This window comes from Orcinus orca, chromosome 2, assembly GCF_937001465.1.
Source record: "Orcinus orca chromosome 2, mOrcOrc1.1, whole genome shotgun sequence".
Taxonomy (NCBI): domain Eukaryota; kingdom Metazoa; phylum Chordata; class Mammalia; order Artiodactyla; family Delphinidae; genus Orcinus; species Orcinus orca.
Window position 1 is genome coordinate 78,453,436 of NC_064560.1, and position 23,027 is coordinate 78,476,462.

General features: G+C 48.4%; 1 protein-coding gene across 2 annotated transcripts in view; it reads left to right on the forward strand.

The window, feature by feature from the left end:
- The window catches only part of ATP10A (ATPase phospholipid transporting 10A (putative)), a 181,275-nt gene that overhangs the window by 53,912 nt on the left and 104,336 nt on the right, over window positions 1-23,027 (forward strand). For both annotated transcript variants that reach the window (XM_049706097.1, XM_004271676.4), the window contains one exon: window positions 21,092-21,296. In XM_049706097.1, coding sequence (XP_049562054.1) covers window positions 21,092-21,296 — 205 coding nt within the window. The remainder of the gene's footprint in view (window positions 1-21,091; window positions 21,297-23,027) is intronic.

Consider the following 23,027-nt stretch of genomic DNA (forward strand, 5'->3'; position numbering starts at 1 on the left):
TTTCAGGTCAGGAAAAGTTTCATAGAAACACTCTGCTTTTGGATAGTGGGGGAAACCTGTCATCCGTTTTTGCTCATTTAACCATTAATTTATGCCTAGCTGCTTCATCCAATATTCCCCTAGCACAGTAAGGCCATAGTGAGACCTTGAAGAAAGCAAATGCAACAGTGAGAACAAACCCTAGAACTGGGAAGTAACTTTGCTACCCAGTGGTGACTCATGGTGGTGTTATTTTCATACTGTGAAATGAAGGGCCTTGTTGTGTAGTACAGCATGGGAACCAACAGTTAAATCGGGGGCTGTGTGCTTTCAGCCTGCTGATATATTTGGCACTTGTGAAAGTAAATAGGACACATTTAACTTTCAATATTACTTAAATGGTGATTACTTACTGCCTTTTTTCTTACTGGTATGTTCTACTGTGATCTTCCTCAAAGAAATCATTCAGTCAAACTTTTTTTTTTTTTGCAGTATGCGGGCCTCTCACTGTTGTGTCCTCTCCCGTTGCGGAGCACAGGCTCCGGACACGCAGGCTCAGCGGCCATGGCTCACGGGCCTAGCTGCTCCGCGGCATGTGGGATCTTCCAGGACTGGGGCACAGACCCATGTCCCCTGCATCGGCAGGCGGACTCTCAACCACTGCGCCACCAGGGAAGCCCCAGTCGAACTTTTTACCTTCACTTCCACTATAGTTAGAAAATTTGTGAGGACATCATTTCAGAGTCCCAACTGGCACCAACGAAAGTGTTTTTCTCTTTAAAATATTTGGTTAATTAGGACTTCATTTAAAACCATCACCCTACAAGGAATGTTTGACCATCGCCAGAATCTCAAAGCATTCATCCATTCAGCCAGCAAAGCCAGCTTGACCTGTGGGAGGCCGGGCCACGGGCAGGGTGAGGGGATGGGCGGCCTGAAGGCCAGTGTGCACCCTGTGCGTGTGGCCTGGTGGAGTGGGTGAGGAGGCCTGCGGGCAGGCTGCCTGCCCACCCTCCCTGGTGAAGGTGCTCAGAGCCTGGGCATCTGGTCCCCTTGAGCATTCAGAGGCGCTCAGCGGAGGAGAGAAGATGGCATTCGGGCTGATTCTTGAAATATGTGAAGATTCCACTGCATGAAGAAATGAGTGAAGGGTGTCTTCCTGATCTCACACCCAAGGTGGCCGTTCTTTGAAAGTCCTGAGCACTTCTCCTTTGCTTTTGTTGCTCCTGAAAAGCTGAGCTCCCAGCTGAGGTGGAGGCAGTCTGTGTGATGGAGACATGGGTGCCTTGAAGGGTAGGCTGTGGTCAGAACTGGGCCATTTAGATGCACTGGAGAAAACACATGCCTGCCCTTAATTTCTCCTGCTTTGGGGTCAGGGAGCATTCATGGTGGAGGGAGAGCAGAAGGTGTGTCAGGGCGGCTGTTTCTTCTGTATTAATTAGAAGACAATTATGTTTAGCAGTTTGCAGTTGCTTCTTCTCAAAGCAATATAAGGGGCTTTTCTAAGAATTAAGATAAATGTCTTGGGAAGACTATTCAAAATAACTAGCAGATGTGCTTTTCATCTTTGATTCTGAAATACCTTTTCCTCCAGACTCTGGGAATTATGGGAATTTCACGTTTTCTTTTTAGTAAAGGTAGAAACTTGTTTTCATGAAGCAAATTATGAAATGTTTGCCAATTCCTAGAACTAGGTGAGTTTTGGGAAGGAAAATAGTCCAGCCTTCCTTTTTGAACCCATGGATTTAGAATTTCCTTGTGTTCTGCCCCTAGAAGGGACACATAAGCCTCCAACCTGTGGGCCCAGGTGGTGCTAGAGTGGACACAACCCACGGGTGTTGAGCTACAAGACTTCGACTTTTATCTGGAACTTTCTTACATGTTCATGCATTATTTTCCCAGTCAAAATCTGTAAATAGCCAGCTGTTCGAACTCAAACATAGCACAAAAATATGTATTAAGTGTGATGCAGGGGGTGGGCCCACTTTTTGGTGAATGCTACTATTGAAACATTGATTATGATAAAAGACTTTCTGTTTCTTAATGAGGCAGCCTCTCTTTTCCTGGATCTGGACCCTTGTACAGCAGGAGGAACTCAAGGTGGTGAAGCAGGGGCCCTGAGGCCAGTGTGTGCTGGGCCTGGTGGATTCCATCTGCCCTGTGGGTCCTAGGGACTCAACCAGTCATTCTAAACTAGCTGGAGAGGCATCGCTGAGCAGGTATCCAGCAGGGTCCTGTGGGCCTGTGTGTAGATGTGGAGGTTGGTTCTCTCAGAACCTTCTCCCGCATCACCATTAGCTTGCCACACCTGCTGCGTGTGCCTTATAAGATTTCAAAAGAGGGTTTTAACTTTTCCTCCATTCCCACCTTTCTGTTTTCCAAACCCAGGATGTATTACAATTTGAGCAAATCTAAAAAGCCAATACTTAAAATTCCTGATATTTTTATAATATTTTATACTTCTAAAGGAAATACCACATAATATTATTCATTCAGCTGTTTAACAAACATTTATTTGACTCTATATATTTAATATTCAAAGGTGCATGCTGGATAAAATTGGTTTGATTCCCAGCACAGTTCTGAGAGGTGACTCGCCTGTGTCATTAGCCACGTTTTCCAGACAAGATGACTTACGTTCATGTTCCTAGTAGTTAGGTGGCTTATCCAGGCACACTAAGTGGATGCCGGAGGCTGATTGAACATGTCTATCTTCTTAGATCTCAGGCTCTTTCTACTTGACCTCCACGTGTGTCAGTTGTCCTTGATGTGTATATCTGTGTGTACCCATCCATGTGTACGTGTGTGCACCCCCCCACACCTACAGACATACCGCACACACTCATGTGCATACACCACACACACACGCCTCCCACTCGCACACATCTTGTGGCAGGGCAGTGTGCAGACAGAGCAGCAGTGTGGGTGGTACTGAGGCGTACTCAAGCCCACGTCTGGCAGATCTGTGGCTCCCAGTCTACGCTCGCAGAAGCCAAGGCCTCTGGAGGTTTGGGAATTGCCCAGCTTGGTCCAGACTGAGTGAGGTTCATTCTTGGGCTTTCTGAATTCACTGTTGGGTTTAGCAGGTGCTGCTGGTGTGTCCACTGTGGGCTATCTTGGCCTTACAAGCAGGATGGCAGCACTTCGGAACCTGAGGGTCACATCCTTATGGAACAGGTGCTAGTGACAAGGGCCCTTGGGAATGGGGACTGGACTTTGCCCGCCAGGGGTTAGAACGGCAGTGGCCAAACCCTGGTTCCCATGGACTAACTAAAGCAGAGCAGCTCGGGCTGCTTGTGTAGGTTCCATCACTCTCTTTAAAGAACTCTCCATGGTGGGTGAGTTGCTCTAGTGATGCAGTCCTTGTGTCTGAGAAGCAGAGAGGAAACTTGCAGATGCCCAGAGGGCATGAGGGCATCACAGGCCCCCTTGCTCCCTGTCGTGCCTCGTCCCTTAGCATGTAGCCCAGCAGAACCAACAGACACTGGATGAATGAATGAGTGAGTGAATGAAAGGAAGAAGGTGCCCAGCAGGTCACGAGTAATCCAGGGGTCCTAGGGGACTGCATGGCAGATGTGCCTGAGGGATGGTAAGTGGGGACCCAGCACAGGCCACAGAGTCACAACCTGACCACCTTCCCACGAACCATTGTCTCCCCTCAGACCCTAGGCTGCTGTGTCCAGGGTCAGAGGGGGATGTGTCCCTGTGGCCGGGTCTTGCCTTGTTTCAGGAATCGTCCCCCCTCACAAGGGTCCCTTGGCCATGAGGGCACCAGGTGGGAGCTGACTTCAGGACACATCCCACTGAATATTGGCCACACTCTCCTCACATATAAAATGCACTTTTACCTGATTTCTGCTCATGATTTGTTTTAGGCAGCATAATGGTCCTCCAAAGACGTCCACCTCCTAATACTCAGAACCTGGGAGTATTTTCATGGAAAAGCACAGTTAAGGTGGCTCATCAGATGACCTTAAGATAAAGAGATTATCTTGGCTTTTCTAGGTGGGCCCATTATAATCCCAGGGATCCTAAGGTGGAAGAAAAAAAATCAGGAGAGAGCCAGAGAGTTGGAGCTCAGTGAGAGAGGCCTGACGCAACGTTGGCCTTGAAGGTGGAGGAGGGGGCTGGCCTTGGAAACTGGAAAAGGCAGGGAGACGGGTTTGCCCCTGGAGCCCCCAGAAAGGGATGCGGCCCTGCTGACACCTAGATTTTAGCTCAGTGAGGCCAATGTTGGGATTCTGACCCCCAGGACTATAACATGATAAATTTGTGTGGCTTTAAGCTTCGCTCGTGGTAATCTGTTACTGCTGCCAGAGGGAGCTGGTCCATAGTCCCAGACTCTGACTCAGTGCATCCACGTGGCCCCAGCTTCAGTGAGGGAGGCCTGTGGGTCTGAGAGAAGTTGCCTCCATATTTCCCAGCCTGGTGGTTTCAGTTTTCAAGGAGGAAAGCCCAGCTCCGTGTTGCGTCGTTAAAACAACACGGTCTGTACTGCAGAGACAGGCATATGCAACGTCTCCATGGTGCACTTTGCCCAATTTCTGTTCTGTTCTCAGAAGACAAGCATCCAGTTGGAGAGTTCCCAAGTAAGTCTTGGCCCAAAAGCAACATTTTACTGACTTGAAACAGGAAAATAATTTTTAAAGTCTCCCTGGTGAACAAAGATGGCTTTGTGTGTGGTACTAGCCTGAGTCGGCCACGTGCCCTCCCGTCATGTGGAGCACGTGTTCCCTGTGTTGGTATAAAAATGTGCATGAGATCCTTCCCTTTGGAACACAGGGAGATTCTCAGCCTTTGGCCCAAGGCAAGTGGTACTGCTCGCCAGTAACGGAGATATACTGCCACGTGGCCTCTGTGTTCTGTCAGGCATGTTGGGTTCAGAGATTAGCAAGGAGGGGTCCCCATGGGGGCTCGAGGTGCCCCTCCCACCTGGTGGTGCAAAAGGACAGTAGCCTGGTGAGCAGTAGGTGCAGAAGGGGCAGGGGCAAGGTGCTTTATAGAGCGGAAAGGTGTGATTTCCTTAAAAGCAAGCTGTTCCACGCCAGATTGAACCATTTTCAAAATGAGCACATTGAGGCCTGATGATTGGGGAACTAAGGGTGAGAGGTGTTGGCTGTCTGGGAGGTGAGTACGAGTCAGCATTCCAAAGCTCCGTGTTGGCACCTTCCGCCAGAGACTCTCACCCAAGACCCCGTCACAGCAGCCCTGAGTACACAGCCAAGCTCATCTCTGCACCCATTCCCTACCCCCACGGTACAAGCATTGTCACTGTTATCCCCACTCTGCAGATGGGGACACAGGCTCAGACACACGCCTGGCAGCACAGCTTGGAAGTGCTGACCCTGGGGTTGAACCCGGGGCCTGGGGAGCTGCTGTTCTGACTTGAAACAGGAAAATGATTTTTTATTTTCCTCACATCCCAATGTGTAGGACAGTGTGAGGGCAGTACATGTGGCTGGTTCCCCAAAGCATCTCTGTCCCCCTGGGGTCATGGCACACACTGGACTGCCTTCCCCAGCTGAGGAGAGACTGTCACTCCAAAGAGTTTTCTTTTGTTCAAGTTAGTTACCTAAGAGGAGATACATTTTCCTTTCACCCAGAATGACGCCCCAAACTCTCCTCTGTAAGGGGGACAGCATGAGGATAGTGCTGTCACTAAAGTTATTCAAATACTGGTGTTAGATTAAATGTGTGGACTTTATTTCTATATAAGCACATAGGCTCTGCTGTTGTTGAAATACTAGGAATAAAATAAAACTAAAAAATAAGGTGAGAAATAGATGTTAAAAAAATTAGCCATGTATTGGTATTTGAAATAAAGTGAATTTTATTAGGATGGGTAGGAAGCCTCCCGAATGTTCCAGAGTGGGCTGCCTGACACACTTTCTACGCTACCCTAGATCAGTTTGCATTGTTGGGGGGTCCAGATGAAAGCCCTTTATGGGCGTGTCCAGTGCGGGTGGCAGCCAGAGCCGCAGAATCGGGTTTTGTCACCATGATCTGAGGACTGTTCTCTTGTTGGGTGTTTGTCATCCAGCCCCGGTGGCCCAGGAGACCTGGAAGCTGTCTCACCAGACTGGGATCACATATTGCAGGAAGTAAAAAAGCCTTTTTTCTCCTGCTGATTGGAATCTTCTCGCTGTTCTGTGCTGCCCTCCTTGTACCCTTGGCCTTGCTGCGGGATGTCCACAGATGCGGGCGGCAGGTCGGCCCCTCTTCATGCCAGTGACCTGCTCAGAGGTGTGTCCTGGGCCTGGGGTGCCTGTCCCAGCTTTCCTGGCAGCAGGGGGATTCCTTGTGCCACTGAGGAGCCTAATATACACAGGTGTGTGTTTTGTGAATTCTTTTCTGAAAGATAACCTTTCCAAGTTACTAAAGTTTCAAGAGCCACTGAAAGAGTGAGAGGCCTTTTCAAGGCGAGTTTGAATTACTGCTGCTGCCATTTCCACCCAGGGGGCATTGTCCTGAGGCCCAGTTGGCCCATCCCAGGGGGCAGCAGGCAAGTTCCAGGCAGAGGACACCTGTCCAGGTCACTTGTGGTTGCAGCCATGCCCAGGATGCCTGCCTGACCACAGGGGCACATCCCTAGTGGAAAGAACCGGAGCGGTCCGAAGAAGGGAGAGTGCTCTCTGATGTCGGCCAGACTCAGCTTGTGCAGGAACAAAGGCTCCCTGGCCAGCTCCCTGCTATGGGAACCCCCGTGTGCTGGCCCTGGCTGTGTGTGCACACAGGGTCATGACAGAGCTGTGGGTGAAAGAGACTGTGACACTCAGCACCTGTGCTTTGGCTGTGAAACAAACCCTTTTCACAGGTCAAATTTTTCCCAGCGGATTTCATGACACACTACGTCAGTTAAGGAATAACATGTCTCAAGAAATATTTCCAGGCAGTAATTTTAGTGCTGGTACCTACCTGGCAGTCTTTGGGAAAATAAGTATTACTATTAATAGTGGTAAAGATAATAACATATTGCTAAAACCAAAATCAGGAATCAAATTCAACGGTATTTAGATTGTTAGAGGCATAAGCAGAAACCCAAAAACATTAAAAAAATTTTTGTTCCTATTTACAAGCACTTTCAACCCCAAATCACTGAAGTGGATTGACGGAAGAGTCTGTCTCTCCCTCATCTCAAGAAGCTACGTTGAAATCCCAAAGTCGTCATTGTTACGGGTTTAGAATTGGGCCAGGGGTGACCAGTCGGCAGGCCTTCCCACAGTGGGGCCTGTGTGACAGTCACGTCTATGGCACCCAGGCCTCATGAGGTGGGCTCCGCAGTATGACGGCGATTTGGTGCTGGGATGGTGGGAACCCCTGGCTGATTCAGTTCCTCCGAAGCGGTGTGCTTCTTAACTTTGCACATTTGTGTAGTGACAAAAGATTCTTTGAATGTAACTTACTGTAACCTGCTTGATTCCCCCAAGAAGAAAAAGAAATTTTTTTTTCTAAATAAAGATAGGCGAAAACATCTATAATTTAGCCATTCCCATTTCTTAGCATTTTTGCCCCCAATAATCTAAAATTGGAAAGCATGGGTTACATTCGTAGACGTAGAAGGCCTTCCTTCTATGCGTGTTTTTGGAGCAGCTCTCCTCTCTTCCAGCCGTGAGTCAGGGCATAGGTTTAACCCCCTCTGGTCCTCAGCATCTTCATCCTTAAAGTGGGAGTGGCACGGCACTCCCTCACAGGGCACTGCAAACATGACTGGTGACAGTGACTCTGCGGTGGCCTGTGGGGTCTGGCAGCCGTGGCACAAGGAGAAGGGGACCATCAACAGCATGGCCGAACTCACCATGTCTTTACCCAAGAAGGGGGTTAAGTCAGTTCTGAATTCCAGCATTGTTGACCGTTCTCAGAAAATTATTGGGTGAAATCAGTTTCCTGAGGTTACTGTTGCCGTTACTGCTTTACTGGAGAAAATTGGGATTGGACTCCCAAGCTGTGAATTCCAGAGGTGTCTTACGTCCCCACACAAACTGCTTCAAAAGAAATCATGTCGCCAGAGCATAGTTTGATCCATATTTTAACATCCCTTCCGTTCCAGGGGCTGAATCTTCTGAAGGACAGGGCTTGTTTGACGTCGTTCACCGTGCTTGTCATGACTGAGGGACATTTGCAATAAATCAGTTATGGAGAAATGTTATTGCGGTGAATTTTTTAGAGAACTTTACATAGAGAATAGGTTGCATGCGTGATTCCTCATTCTGGTTGGCCAGGAGGAACCCAGCGTGGATTAGTCAGAGAGTGACCCAAAGGTCAGTGCTTTTCAGTGAGCCTCGGGAAGACTCCTGGTAGTGCAGTGGGAGCAGACCATCACCCCCACCGAGTGGGAAAATCCGTCTACTTCTCTGGCCCTTAGTCCCCTCAGAATGTCAAATGAGAGGAAGGGACCTTGTCATCAATGAAGCCTTCTCACTTTCAAAATTCAGATTCAGAGGAAGCAGGGGGCTCTGGGGAAATGGGGGCCTGAACCTTTCTCCTCTCCAACCTGCATGCTGGAGCAGTGGCCACAGGTCTCTGTACATCTGGACTGACCTTGGTCCATCTGGGTCCGTACAGAGCACTGGCTCAGGCTCCTGCATAGGCCACAGGCACTCGGAGAACAGCACTGGGGTGGGTGCCACAAAGGAGAGTGTCTTGGAGAAAGCCTGGGCCTGCAGAGGGCTGTGGGCCTTCAGTGGGGAAGGTGGCCGTTGGTGCATGCAAGGGTGACCTGACACTCTGGCCTCCGGGGTGCTTTTCATTTGCCCCTGAGGCTGGGAGAGGCTGCCAGTGGGAGCCCGGATGAACTTCATGCTCACTGCTCTCTTGGGGGCCGCTTCACTTTCCGTAAGGCGGGCACCTGCCATCATTTTAGAAAGCAGAGCTAACCAAGCAGAGCTAACCAAACGTGCTAACCAAGAATAGTAACCATTCCTTCAAAGGGGCCTGGCCACCAGGGAAAGGAAAATGGTTTAAGCAGAGAGAACTCATGCCCAGAGAAACAGCTGCTGAGGAAGGCTTGGGACCATAAAGAATGACTCACAGTAACTCAGGGAGCAGTGAGCACCCAGAGGGGAAGTGGGGAGGATAGTGCTGAAAACAGGAACAAATACTATAAAATACCTAGGAGTGAATTGAACAAGAAGGGCTCAAAACCTGCATGAAGAAAACTGCAGTATCTCTTTGAAGGATGTAAGCCAGCAGGAGGCTTCCTGTGGCTGTGGGTGGGAGAGTGAGTTCTCCAAGAAGAGGGTGCATGTGTTTCTGTGGTTCTGCCTGCAAGGTTCTCTTGGAATTGAATAAAATGGCCTTAGAGTTTATAATGCCCCAGTATAGCCAAGACATTTTTGAAAAGGTCAAACAGGAGGGACTTTTCGTACAGTTAGTGGAACCAGGGCTGCAGCATGAAGTTGACTGTGACTCGCAGGGGTGCAGAGGTGGCAGCAGGAAGCACCCCGTGTCACCCAGAGTGCCAGCCGGGGCCCTGCTAGGGGGCTGCCTCCACCCGGGGTTGGGGGCTCCCAGTGATGGGGCTGATCCAGCACACTGTGCAGTGGATCCCAGGGTCAGAGTGTGGACATGGAGAAAGACATGATAAACCCCAAATACATGATATTATATATGAGAATTTTAGAGTGGGTACTTAAGTTCCGTGGGGAAAGGATTATTTAATAAACAGTGTTTATACAATTGGCTGTCTGGAGGAAACAGCCTTGGACCCTCAGGTTGTATTATATAAAAATGAATATCAGTTCATTTGAACACTTGAATACTAAAAAAGAAAAGAATGCTGCACTCCCCAACAAAAAACAAAGAAGTAAACATCCAGTCTAGGGGCACAGGGGACTTTCTTAGCCAGGCCTAGAAAACTCACACATATTTAACTATAGAAAAATTTAAAACTGTTATATGACAAAAATATACTATAAGCAAACATTAAAAAACATAATTCTTTAGAGAAAAATATTTTCAAGGTAAAATAAATAGGATTAATATTTTTAATATAAAAGCTCTCACAAATTAAGTTGTCCAGAAGGAAGTAAACAATACGATAGGAAAAACAGTGGGAAAATAGGCAGTTTATTCCCAGAAGAACAGGTTAAATGGCCTGGGAGTCAGGCAGGAGCAATAAAAAGGTAAGGTGTCCTGTCTGCCTATCAGGTGGCAAGGAGAGAAAAGAAAGAAGCACTTACTGTTTGCAGAAACAGGGCAGGCAGGTACTCTTAGGTACCAAAGGAGAAGTATGTATTGTTGCAGCCACTTAGGAAAAATTGTTAAAAACACAAGACCTCTCCCAGCTTTAAGGCATTGCTTGAAATGTGAGTCATCCTGCCTGTTTCATGAGAATGTCATACCAACCAGTGAATGTAGAAGAAATTAACTTGAAAACTCTAAAAGTGCCCCCAAAGTGTTTTACATGCTTTACAAATGGGCAGTACTATTATTGGGATAAAGAGTCTGATCCCCGCATCCTGATGTCTGGTGAGCTATTTTGAGACTGTCCCATGAAACTCAGAAAAGACTGCTGTAGAAATGATTTGTCCAAAAACAAAAGTTTTATAACTCACCAAGAAGTTTCTAATTGGTCATGTTCCTTTAGGTGTCATTTTGCTGTCACAAGCTAGTACAGCTCCTGGGGAAAATTCCTTTCTTCTGGGTATGCAGTGTGGCCTTGCAGTGAATAATTGTGTGGTCCCAGCATAGTCCAGTGTGGGCTGGCAAAGTCAGCATCCAATCTTCATTCTAAAGAAGACAGAGGCCCTGTAATCCGGGGCGAGTACCGCCAGCATGCTCTGATGTTTAGTATGAGATTCCGAATCCATTAGCGTGTCTCACCGAAGGAGCAGCTGTTTCAGTTTAGGGTGGAAAGGAGACGCATTCTGGACATTATGCAACAGATTTGGGTCTGGTGCCTGCTGCAGATTTTGCCATTTCTGTTTCAGTGCTGAGTTCTCACCCACATAATTTTTAAAATATGTTGTTTCTGTAAAGGTTACTTAATAACCCACGTTCCTGAATGTCCATCCTGGGTGCTCTGAAGTGGTGGTCCTCCACCTGGAGCGACTTTGCCCCCAGAAGGAACTTGGCTGGTAGGATTTGTGGGGAGGGGCTACTGCCCCTCTTGGGTGGGGGCTTGGTGCTGCCCAAGTCCCACAGTGCAGATAGCCCTCTGCAAAAAAAAAAACGATCTGGCCCCAACGTTGCTGAGGCTGAGAAACCCTGCTTTAAAGCCATTATCTCTCTCATTCTGGGCTTTTCCCTTCTTTGCCTGTTGTGTAATTGCTAGGGACCAGGGTTCTTGGCCTCCTTAATCAATATAGAAATTGATCATAGAAATTGATCATAGAAATTGATCAGAGGCCAGACAAGAAATTCAGGCAAGGCTTTATTGGGACTCCTGCTGCAGCAGGAGGGAGCTAAAACAAGTAACAGATTCCCTTGTTTGCTCCCTGAGGGGAGGGTTGAGCTGATTCCTTATATGGGGTGAGGGTGGGGGTGTGTCCAGGGGTCGGGCCGGAGGGGTGGCTTAGGTGATCTGCCCACCCCCTTGGTGGTGGTGTGTGCAGGGGGCATGCGCAGCACCCTGCTGTTGCTCCTGACCCCCTGTTTTTGTTCCCGGCTCTTCAGAAGTGGCAGTTGGGTTTTTTTGTCTCTTTGTATCTTGTTGTCCAGAATTTGCCCCAACTGTACATACATGCAGTTATTTTTAGTTCATTATAGTTTTGTATTTTGTAGCTAGAGGAGAGGTTTGTCCAGGTGCAGGCATCGCAACGCTGCAGCAAAGGGTCCCAGGTCCCAGGCCTGTCTCATAATGAGTGTATATTAAATTTGGGGTAGTTTCAGAGTCTCTATGGGTCTTTTTAAAATGTTGTGAAAATTGTCCATCTCTGTCTCTCACTCTCTTCATCCCCACATACTCCTTCATTTGTCCACCATCTGAATAATGAATCCATGAAGGGTTTTCTCATCCCTAAGGCATCAGGCCTTGCCACAATGATTATTCCACGAGATTCTTGGATCTCTTGCTGCCACATTCCCATTTAGGGCTTGCCTCTCACTGCATCCTGTTTTCTCATTTGTGCTGTTTGCTTAAAAGAGCTTAAAAAAGTGTTGAGCAGCTCTCCCCTTGCAGGGCCAAAGGAGTACTTCACTCGGGCCATGCTTGGGAGGCCTGAGTCTAGTCGGTTTGCGTGTTTCGTGAGTTCTCTGGGCTTCTCTTTTTCTTAAAAATGTGTTTTGTGGATCTTTCTAGATACTTTATGTTTGACCCTACCTCGATCTTGAACCATTTGGAGGAAAGAACATGCATTCAACTGCATGCATCCCGATATTTCTGGCCAACTTTTTTTCTGTTTAGTAAATGAAGCACTTTACTTGGAGCTTGCCTTTCTTATCCAGGATCCGGATGTTTTACCAACAGGGGATGTGATAAACTGACAGGTAGACCTGAAGCAATTTTATGTTTGGAAAGAGCTTTCTCTTTATAGGGAAAATTGTTCCATGTCAGAGACGTTGTATGGAATGTTGCTAACCATGCGGTCTTATTTTCTCTTTGATTCTACACAGCGCTGCCCATACAGGTACCCCATTCACTTAACTGTTCTGAACAATCACACCATCTTTCTAAGTTAAGAAAACAAAATCTCAGCTCTTGCTTTAATTACAAACCACAAATTAAATGTAAAATGTATAATACTTTCAAAACCAGACCTCCCCCAGGGCTTCATGGGCCCCGGAGTCAGACAGATTTGGTCCTCGCTGTGCCCCTTTCTGGGTGTGACTTTGGACAGGTCAGTCTGTCCATCCGTAAGTGAGAATGTAGTGTGAGGACTGTGTGTAAGCACTCTGCATGCTGCCTGCTCCATATGAGGGCTGCACTTAGTGGGGGGACGTACCTACTGTTCTGTTGCTCTGATTATTAAGATGATACTGATGTGTGGGCGCTGACGGGGATTTGGTGTCAGCCTCCAGCTGGCGTGGGCTGAAAGCCTTGTCCCAAGCCGTTAAGCATTCGTGAACCTTGTGCAGGTGGCCCACTCCTGGAAAACATTTCCCCGTCTTTCAAGAGACTGAACTCTCCCTTAGTCAGGCAGGAAATGTGCTAGAGTGGAAAACAGGTCTGGAGGGGGAGGAAGAGGGGCTAGGAGTGTTTGGAAAAGTGACCATTGATCTTAACAGGTGTGCCGTATTCAGGTTTGTGCCACTGAAGTTTGAGGCCCCACAAAAGGAAATAAAAATACAGTGACTGTGAGCTCACATTCCATGACTGTTTGTCCAGATGTGATCACTTGGCAGTGGAAAGTGTGGCCCCTGGACTCCTGCCTGTGGTGGTGAGCGGGCACCACGAGGCCTTGGGCACATCTTCATCCTGGGCTCCCAGCCTCCACTCTCTGCCCCGCCTGCCTGCCCAGCCACCCCCACCGACTTCCCCTCCTCCGCATTCCCTCCCTCGTTGCCTCTGTCCGAGCTCACGCTGTTTCCGTCTAGCTAGCTCTCTCCCTGGTAATCACCATGACAGTGCCCATGGTCAGCATCCTGTCGCCTCCATGTGTGAACCCTGAGTGCCTATCTTTATCTCTCTTGGTCTTGGAAGCATCTCCCACCCCATACGCCCACCAGCACCTTGGACTCAGAATTGCTCACAACTGGACTCTGTTCCATCCCACAGCACACCCACTTCTGGGTGAGGTCAGTGGCTCCCACATTCCAGCCACCAGGGCTGGAGACCTGGGCACCCCGTGCCTGACTCATCTAATCATTCATGGAGTTCAGTCACATCGATTGTACATTCAAACTCCCACGCCTGGTCTTTCGTTTCTGTTTCTGTGTCTGAGTCTCCTGATCTCTTTTGCTGTGTCCTGCCTAAGCTCTGGTTTGGGCACTGCCCTTTTAGCCTCTCCCTAAATTCCACTCTTTAGTATAAGTAGTCTCCTTGGGGTGGGTGGGGTATGGGTTAGGCTAAGATTTTTTTCATCCTTCAGGAGCTAAAGTCAGATGCCCCCTCTTCCAGGAGGCACTCCCTGACTGCCTAATCAAAACAAGTGTTCTTCTCAGCCCTGAATTGTACTTAAAACATAAGTGAGGGAATTGTACTTTCATCTTTAATGCCATGTTTTCAAGTGGATTTGCTCAAACCTTAAAAACCCTCCATCTCTTCTTTCTCTTTCTCATTCTTTCCTGCCCATCCAAACCCAAGACACACTCCTTTGTTGGTCTTGTTGGGGGAGAGACAAGTTTAAGGGAGGGAAAAATCAAGGGAGGTGAGTGAGATGTGCCCTGTTTACCCCTGCACACACGTTGCCAGCACCTGAGCAGGGTGTGGGCATGGTGAATGGTGGGAGGGCTTTGGGGAGTTCCTGTGTGTGGTTGTGAAACTTATATGCAATTGAATTAAAGGGAGCATTTTTGGAACATGAGAAAGTAGATGGTAAAATATGGCCACGTAAAGTTGTTAGATAATGTAAGGGCCAGAAAATCAAATATGTATCCAAGTTATAAGCATTTCAATCTCTCATTCATTTCCTAAATTACTGAGAAATGGAAGAGGCAAGCATCTCCAACAGCAAGATGCCCTGGGACGCTGGTTCCATGCATGTGACATGGGCATTTCATGGATACATTTAGAACTGTGGGCAGCCTGCCTCCTGGTCACTAAACTGGAATGGTCGTGTCACATTACAAGGGAGGAGTCACCTGCTGTGGGTGGAGTCAAAAATGGGTGTGCATCTTCCTCTCCCTCCTTCCTTCTGGCAGGAGGACTCTTACGTTCATGACTCCATAAATCAGGTTGGAGATCAGGGACAGTGACAGCCCAATTATTGTTGGGACTGTCCTTGTACAAGGAGGGGCAGTGGGTCACCAGGGATGTTAAATGGTTTCTCAAATTTGGAATCTGTTGTCACCTTAAAAAAATTTTCTTTTGCTGTTTGGGAAAATGGTAATCCAAGAACCTAAATGAAAATTTATTTGATAACAACGCACTGAAGATGAAAGTAAAATTCACTCAATTCTGCAATGCCTTTTTTTTTTTTAAAAAAAAAACTTTATCTGTTTGTTTGGTTTTATACCTTGGCCACATCGTGTTACTGAGTCCAAGTTCATAATGCTTGCTGCACGACAGGACAGGCCAGTAAATTGAGAGATGAGTTGCTGGAGCAAGGAGTAGTGACGTTATTTGGAAAGCCAGCAGATCATGAAGGTGATGGACTCCTGCCCCAAAGAACCATCTTGCCTGAGTTAAAATTCAGACTTCTTTTATACTAAAAGGGGAAGTAAAGTCAAACATTTCCTGGTTCTGGTCAGCCTCCAGAGGGGATGTGTTAATTTCTCCTCCCTGTAGTCATTCACAGGTGGGCCTGGTCAGGATGTTTCCTGTGAGCTAAACAAAGGTATTTTAGCTTAAGGCTCATTACCTGGGAGGCACGGTTCCCAGAGATGGGCCATTATGTATAATTTATGCTTAAAGGCAATGTCCCTTTAGTGATTAACTTAAAGCAAAAGCAATAGAATACAGAAGTTAAAGAAACAGATCCAGTATGGAATCAGATTTGTTTTTCCCCCCAATACAATTGGAGAGATTTATAAATACATTGTTGAAAACCCTTAGCCATTGCAGAGACAGTTTCAACACTGGAGAGGGATCATGAGTGAGGCTGAACTGGTGGGAATTCTGATGCATTTCAAAAAATAAATCATTAACAGAACAGTTCTGAGCAGGAGTCCTTGAACCATTCATGAAGAGCTACATGAAAGTAACATAGTGATCTTCAGGAAGAACCTGCTTTCAACTGCTTAAAATAATTCCTGTAAATTCCATAAGCCAGCTTACCTCCTCTTATTGGAATTGTTTACTTAGTAACTTTAAAAACATAACTAGTGGGCTTCCCTGGTGGCGCAGTGGTTGAGAGTCCGCCTGCCGATGCAGGGGACACAGCTTCGTGCCCGGGTCCGGGAAGATCCCACATGCCGCGGAGCGGCTGGGCCCGTGAGCCATGGCCGCTGAGCCTGTGCTCTGCAACGGGAGAGGCCACAACAGTGCGAGGCCCGCGTACGGCAAAAAAAAAAAAACACCAAAAAACATAACTAGTACAAATAAATAGTTTGTCAGCCTAAACAACTGACCAAAAATGATGAATTAAGGGATCTTAAAATTTTGTTTACTGCTTGTCTTTAAATAAAATTTGTCACTAGTCACTCTAATATTTCCTTATTCCTTCACCCCCCACATTGTGCTGTTTTGCACAAAAAAGGCTCAGATAAGAACTTCAAAGCTCAGCAGGACTAATTATAAATTGTGTTAATTGATTTTCCCAGAAGAGGAAAGCTAATCATTAGAAGCCTCTTTTGGCCTAAGAACAGATCTTGGAAATTATATATTTAACACTCTGGCTTTACAGTTGAGCAAACAACAGGCCAAGAGGTGAGGGGTTTGGCGCAGAAAAACTGGTGGCAGTGCTTCCCTAGAAAAGACATGTTTTTGCCTGTGGCCTCCTAAGGGTTCTTCTGAACAGAAGGCGTTTTTATCAGGACCCCTTTCAGCTTGGACCCCTCCCCCACCCCCGCCCCCATCTCAGAAGAATCACACTTTTTTCCACCAATGACCCTTGACCTCTTGGATCAACACTCTGGGGCAGACCTCTCAGGACACCTGAGCAGGGTACTCGGTGATGGCTGATTGCAAGGGCGGTTGTCATTCTCTTGGAGGGTCCATGCTCCATGCTTGTAATATGTATGATGTGGCCCATATTTCAAGACTACACATTTTCAGGTTTCCCCACATTTTAATATGTTATGCATACCTACTGTCGGGCTCCCACTTTGTGAGGAGAGGGAAGTGTGTTTGGATTTTAACCAGTCTTGCTCTGCGTTCTTTTCCTATGAGGTAGTCTTTTCTCGGTATGCATATTCTAAAGCTGAGTGGGAGTTTTCCAGTTGCTGTGCCCTGAGAGGACTGAGCTGCCTCTGACTCCTGCTTCTGTGCAGAAGAAGGGAATTGTGCATATTAGTTTTCTACTGCTGTGTGATGAGTTAATATAAACTCAGCAGCTGGAGACAACTCAGATGTGTGCTGTCACAGCTTCAGGGAGCAGGCATGCAGGTGCAGGTTGGCTGGGTGCTCTGCCCTGGGTGTCACCCGCTGCAGTCCAGGCGTTGGCCTGGCTGTGGTCTCGTCCTCTTCCAGGCTCATTCAGGTTCTTGGTGGAATTCAGCTCTGGTGCTGGTAGGCCTGGGGCCCCGTGCTCTTGCTGGCTGACGGCCAGGGCCACTCTCAGCTCCTGGCCCTGTTCATGAGGCCCTTCCATTGCTCTCTACACTTTAGTGTCTGACTTACTGTCTCTGGTTTAGGCCCGGTTTACAGGGCTCCTGTGGCTCCATCAGGCCCACCTGATGATTAGCTCGTAGCCCACTGACTGGTCACCTTCATTACACCTGCAGGAGTGACTCCTCCCACATTCACAGCCCCCACTTTACTTGGGGGCCGGGGGTGGGGCGCTGGCAGGGACTTGCACACCAGGGCTGGGGATCTAGGGGATGTCTCAGAATCCTGCCACCACATGGGGCAGCACCTGTGCTTAGAAGGAATATCTCAGGGGCAAACTACACAGTGCCACTTCCTAAAATTGCTGGAAACAAATGCATAGTGTTGAGGACTGGGTGATTTTAAACCTTGCATCTCAGGTGGATCCCCTGGTCCCTGGAGGAGTGCAGGCACCTGCCTGGTGCAAGTTAGAATTCTGGAGTTTGCAGGGAGGCCACAGGTGGCATACACTCCTGAGACTTTTCCTATGGAGAGGAGGGGTCATGTGTCCTGTCCACCCTAACCTGCATCCACTGTGACCTGAGGAAACAGAAGCCGGTCCTAAATTGTTTACCTGCTGCTTCTAAAATCAGTGTTCTTAGGAGGCCAGTGTTGCCGTATGGTGTTAGTGGGACTTACATGTTTTCTCTGCGGTGCTTTTCCTGTGCACAGACACGGGGGCATGTGGTACACAAGCCTGTGGAAGTGTCTCCTGGTGTGATGCCCTCTGTCACCTGGTCCTCTGCTGCTCTCCCCCTTCCCATCCCTGCAGGCTGGGAGCCGCCCCTTCCAGCTGGAGTCATGGAAATTGAAGTTATGGGGTGCTAGTCTGCTCTGGCTGCTGTGACAGCACCACAGACTGGGCGGCTTAAACAACAGAAGTTTATTGTCTCACAGTCTGGAGGCAGGATGTCCAAGATCAAGGCATTGACAGGACTGGTGTCTCTGGGGGCCTCTCTCCTTGGCTTGCTGATAGCCGTCTTCTCCCTGTGTCCTCACATGGTCTTCCTCTGTGCACACACATCCCTGGTGTCTCTCCCTCTCCTTATAAGGATCAGGGCCCCACCCTATGACCTCATTTTGACTCAGTCACCTCTTTAAAGACCTTATGTCCAAATACAGTTGCTGAGAAAAGGAGGACAACTTATATCTAATATGTATGTTATATGTAATGTATCTGTTATATATGTATAGACATACACATGTAAAATGTAATATATTATATATAAGTTATATAGTATATGTTACTATATAATGTATATGGTATACATATAATAAAAATAAGAGTAACGCAGGCCAGGCAGGGGTGTTGCCGGGTCAGTGTAGGGTCCACACTCAGTGCTGGAGCTCCCGCTGGAACAGTCAACCGGACTGTGGGGCTTCAATGAGGAATTTTTGTCTGTCTGTCGAGGTGATGAAGGGGTTCTGTGATGCTGTTCTTCCACAAGTGACTCCTGAGTCTGGGTTTTAAGGGTCCTGCTGCTTTAGGAGTTCCTGTGAGCTGCAGGGCCTTTCTCTTTCAGGCATCCTGGAGCTGCTCTGCTGCAGCTCCCTTTGCTTTCCATGGCTGGGACGGGTCTTCCTGCCAGGACGGTCGGTCACCGAGGTCTCCTCATCCATTGCTCTGTGTTTACAGGGGCCTGTGCGGGGGTCTCCTTCGGGCTCAAATGCCTCCATCAAAGTTAACTGTTTTCAATACGTGCTCTGCTGGAGTGGGCAAGCTAATGTTCTAAGATTTCAAGGCAGATGGAAACTGACTTTATTTTTGATGAGTTCTGTAAATGGAATGTAGTCAAGATAAACAACCCAGACAGTGTCACGCCCTGCCTCCTCTGGCCCGGTCATCCCCGCCTCCTGCCTGTCCCCAGGGCCAGTGTAGGACCACCGGTCTCCTGGCAGCTGCTGTCACACTGGGGCCTGTCCAGCTCACTGTCAGCATGCATTGCCCACCTCAGTGACCGCACAGCAAATTAGCTTTTGGAAACTTTCTTCTGGAAAGGACAGGGCCTTTCAAATTCCTCTGTACTTTCTGTGAGAAGCCAACAAAGTGTCCTGATAAGGAAGAAAGACTAAAGAGCTAATGTTGCAATGATAGAAAGTCAAGGTTTGATCTTCAGAAGAGGAAATAGGAACATAGTTAAGTGATGTTTCATTTGTCACTCATCAAGGCTGTCTGTCCACTGGGAAGAAGTCAGACTGTGACAGTGAGCGGGCAGCGCCCTTGGGCCGGAGCCGGGGGACTTGTCACAGCTGGAAAAGGATGCCTCACCTGAACAGCACCCTGGCCTTGCAGGGAGGGTTGGGTCCAGAAGAATACCTTTGTGCTCACATTGGGGGCTTGATTCTATAGCCCCCAGGGGGTGCTATCTAGTGCTTTGGTCTCGCCTTGAATTTATTTTTGAGGACAAAGTTGTATCTAATTTATCTTTGTTGGCCCTATAGCGACCAAACTACGGTGTATCTTGAAACAGAGGAATGCAAGTAAATAGAGGCTTATAGTGGAAGGGGCTACTTCTCTTTTCAGCACCTGGGGCAGCTGATGCTAGGAGCCCCTGGAAGTCTGCCGTGGGTTCCCTCAGATCCACAGTGTGGAATAAAATAGAGGTCTGACACTCAGGACTCATCACCCAGCGCTCAGGAGTCAGGTGAGACTCAGACTCGCTGCTGAATTGTTCTCCGGGAGCTCAGGCGAGGAAGTGTGGGGGGCCAGTGAGAAGGTGATGGTGAAAGTGAAGTGTGTTTTAGGGCTTTTTATTTTCCTAACAACATAACCCAGAGGATTTTTTCATGCAGTTTTCTCATGTAGAATGTCATGTTGAGATAAAGTCTTGTTCCTTTGCTTATTTATAAAACTGGACAAAACTGCCTCCAAGGAGCTCTTAAAAATGCCATTTGTAGGATTAATGAGCCCATCTTTCCAGAGTAAAAAAAAAAATCTAAAGCGGAAATCTACCCATGTTTTCATCCTACTACCTATTAATCAATAGTAACTATCAAGGGTTGAAAGCTGACTGTGGCAGGCACTGTTTTGAGTGATTATCTACTTCATCTTGAGCGTCGTGGAGAGGATACATCTGCTGTGATCTCCATCCTGCAGAAGGTACAGAGGTTCTGCTAGCTGTCTCTATGAATTTGTCTATTGTAGGGACCTCATAAGAGTGAAATCGTACAGTGTTTGTCCTGTTGTGACTGGCTTATTTCACTTAGCATAATGTCCTCTGAGTTCATCCATGTTGTAACATGTGTCAGAATTTCCTTCCTTTTCATGGCTGAATCATATTCCACTGTATGAATATACGACATTTTGCTTATCCATCTATTGTTGGGCATTTGGGTTGTTTCCACTTTTGGGCTATTGGGAGTAATGCTGTTATGAACATGGGTAGGCAAATATACATTAGAGTCCCTGCTTTTAATTCTTTGGGGTATATACCTAGGAGTGGAAAGCGTAGCCATTTTAAAGGGGACAATTCAGTGGCATTTAGTGTAACCATCACCACTACCTAGTTCCAGAACATTTTAATCACCCCAAATGGAAACCTGTGCCCAGGAAACAATTTCTCCCCATCCCATCTCCCCTCCCCTCAGGCTCTGGCAGCCACGAATTCACCTTCTATTGCCATGGATTTGCCTGTTCTAGATATTTCATATTACTGGAGTTTCACTATATGTGGCCTTTAGGAATCTTCTTTTAAATGCTTGCTATTATGGAAAATTTCAGCATACCAGAAAGTGGCATGATGTGTTCAATGAGCTGCATGTGCCCATCACCCAGATTTGGCCTCCATCAATCTCCTCCAGACTTGTTAATGGCTGTCTCTTTACCAGGGAAGAAAAGCAGTACGTGAACCGATTCTGGAAAGAAATCCGCGTGGGAGACTTTGTGCGTCTTCGCTGCAACGAGATCATCCCTGCAGACATCCTGCTGCTCTGTTCGAGTGACCCCGACGGGCTGTGCCACATCGAGATGGCCAACCTGGATGGAGAGACCAACCTGAAACGGCGCCAGGTGGTCCGAGGCTTCTCCGAGCTCGTAAGTGACCTGGTGTGTCCAGGGTCCCAGGTACCATGTCCTGTGGTGCTTCCCATGCCGGCCCTCCAGGCCTTCGAGCACCTGCATCCCCTCCATCAGGCCAGGCTGATGGATGGATGGGGGACTGAGGGTCTGAGAGGACCCCAGTCCCCCTGAGAACATAACCGGCCTGTGGCTATGGGAAACAGGACCCAGTTTTATGACTCTGATTTCCACGGCACAATTTGTAGATTTGGAGTCCCTTTAAAGTCACTAGGAACACTTGGGACTGGCTGACTGTCAGCATTTACCCAGCTGTTGCTCTCATTCTAACACAGCAGCAGTAATGACCTGACCCCAGCATGTGGCTCAGGAATTTCTCTCCTCAGAGGTGTTTCTGAGTTCAGTGTCAGGTCTTCTGTGACTGAATTCTGCCTTGGAGGAGCATCGACCACAGCTCAGAAATGCTGGCCCTGTGGGGAGCGAGAAGTAGGAAGGGGAGCAGGGTCCCACCACCTATACCCACCGATAGCCTTGTGGCCGGAAAGTTCAGACCCTGTCAGGGGTTTCCAACCTCTGTCCCCCTCCGGGTCTGTGCAGAGGATGCGGGGGTGCCAACGCCAGGGGACAGAAAGGAGCATGAGCCCTCGGGGATCAGGAGGTGTCTGGCAGGGCAGTGGGCTAGCCCACACCTTGTTCTCCTGACACTGAGCTGCCTGTCTCTGTCACTCAGGCGCCTTGCCATCAAGGAAGGAAGGTTTAAGAAGTGCCCGAGGCAGTGAGCTCCTGAGTTTCAGGAAGGCAGCCACTGGGGGGGGTCTCTTCCTCTGTCACATAATGGGTGTCAGTGTCACACACACTGGGGATTTTCTTCCTCTGTCGTTGGCGCCCTCTCAGTGAGCTCTTACAGGAGAACCAGGCCTTAGAATCAGGACTGGGATGGGTCTGGAGCAGTTGGCTTGTTTTATAGCCTGGGGGTGTCCCTGGGCCACTGTCAGCATTTGACATAGGGCATTAGTTGTGCAGGATTGTCGGGGGAGGGGGGCATCTCCGCATCCCTCTATGAGTGTCCATGCCATTTACCCTTGGTCACTGTGACAGCCGAAGGCACCTCCTACACGCTTGCAAAGGGCCAGATGGCATCCCACACCCTGGGGCTACTGCCGGCCTTGGTGGCAGGACTTTCTGAGCCTGACACTCACCCACCTCCTGCAGACGGCCCGGACTTCCTCAACAGTGTCTGGATTGTTCTGCCCTCGCTTCTGTCCACCACCATGATTTCCTCATTTTCATCTTCTTTTGCGCCAAGAATGTTTTTGTGAGCTGCCTCAAATCTTTCTTGGAACAAGGCAAAGCATACATAAGCATTAAAAATAGTATTTTTTTTAAATGGGATGCTCTTCTCCCGGATCAGGAGAGTTGGTGACAGTGCTTATTGGGGACCCTTGAGGCCCAGCACTGGCACATTCAGTGAGTTCCAGCTTCTGCATTGATTGTGCTCCAGGGTTTGGTAATAAATGTGGGCCAACATTCCCCTGCCATTTCCCCCCCGGCCACATGTGCATGTGTCCTGAGGTCGCCTCACTCCCCCAGAACCCACTGTTCCCAAGCCCTCTCCAGGGCACAGGCGTGGGGACGAGCCCTGAGGTCAGCAGGGATGGGCTTGGATTGGAGGGAGGTGGTGACCGCACAGGCTCCAGCTCCATCCAGGTGGAGCAGCCAGTGTGCGCAGAGGGTGCCTGTAACATAAAC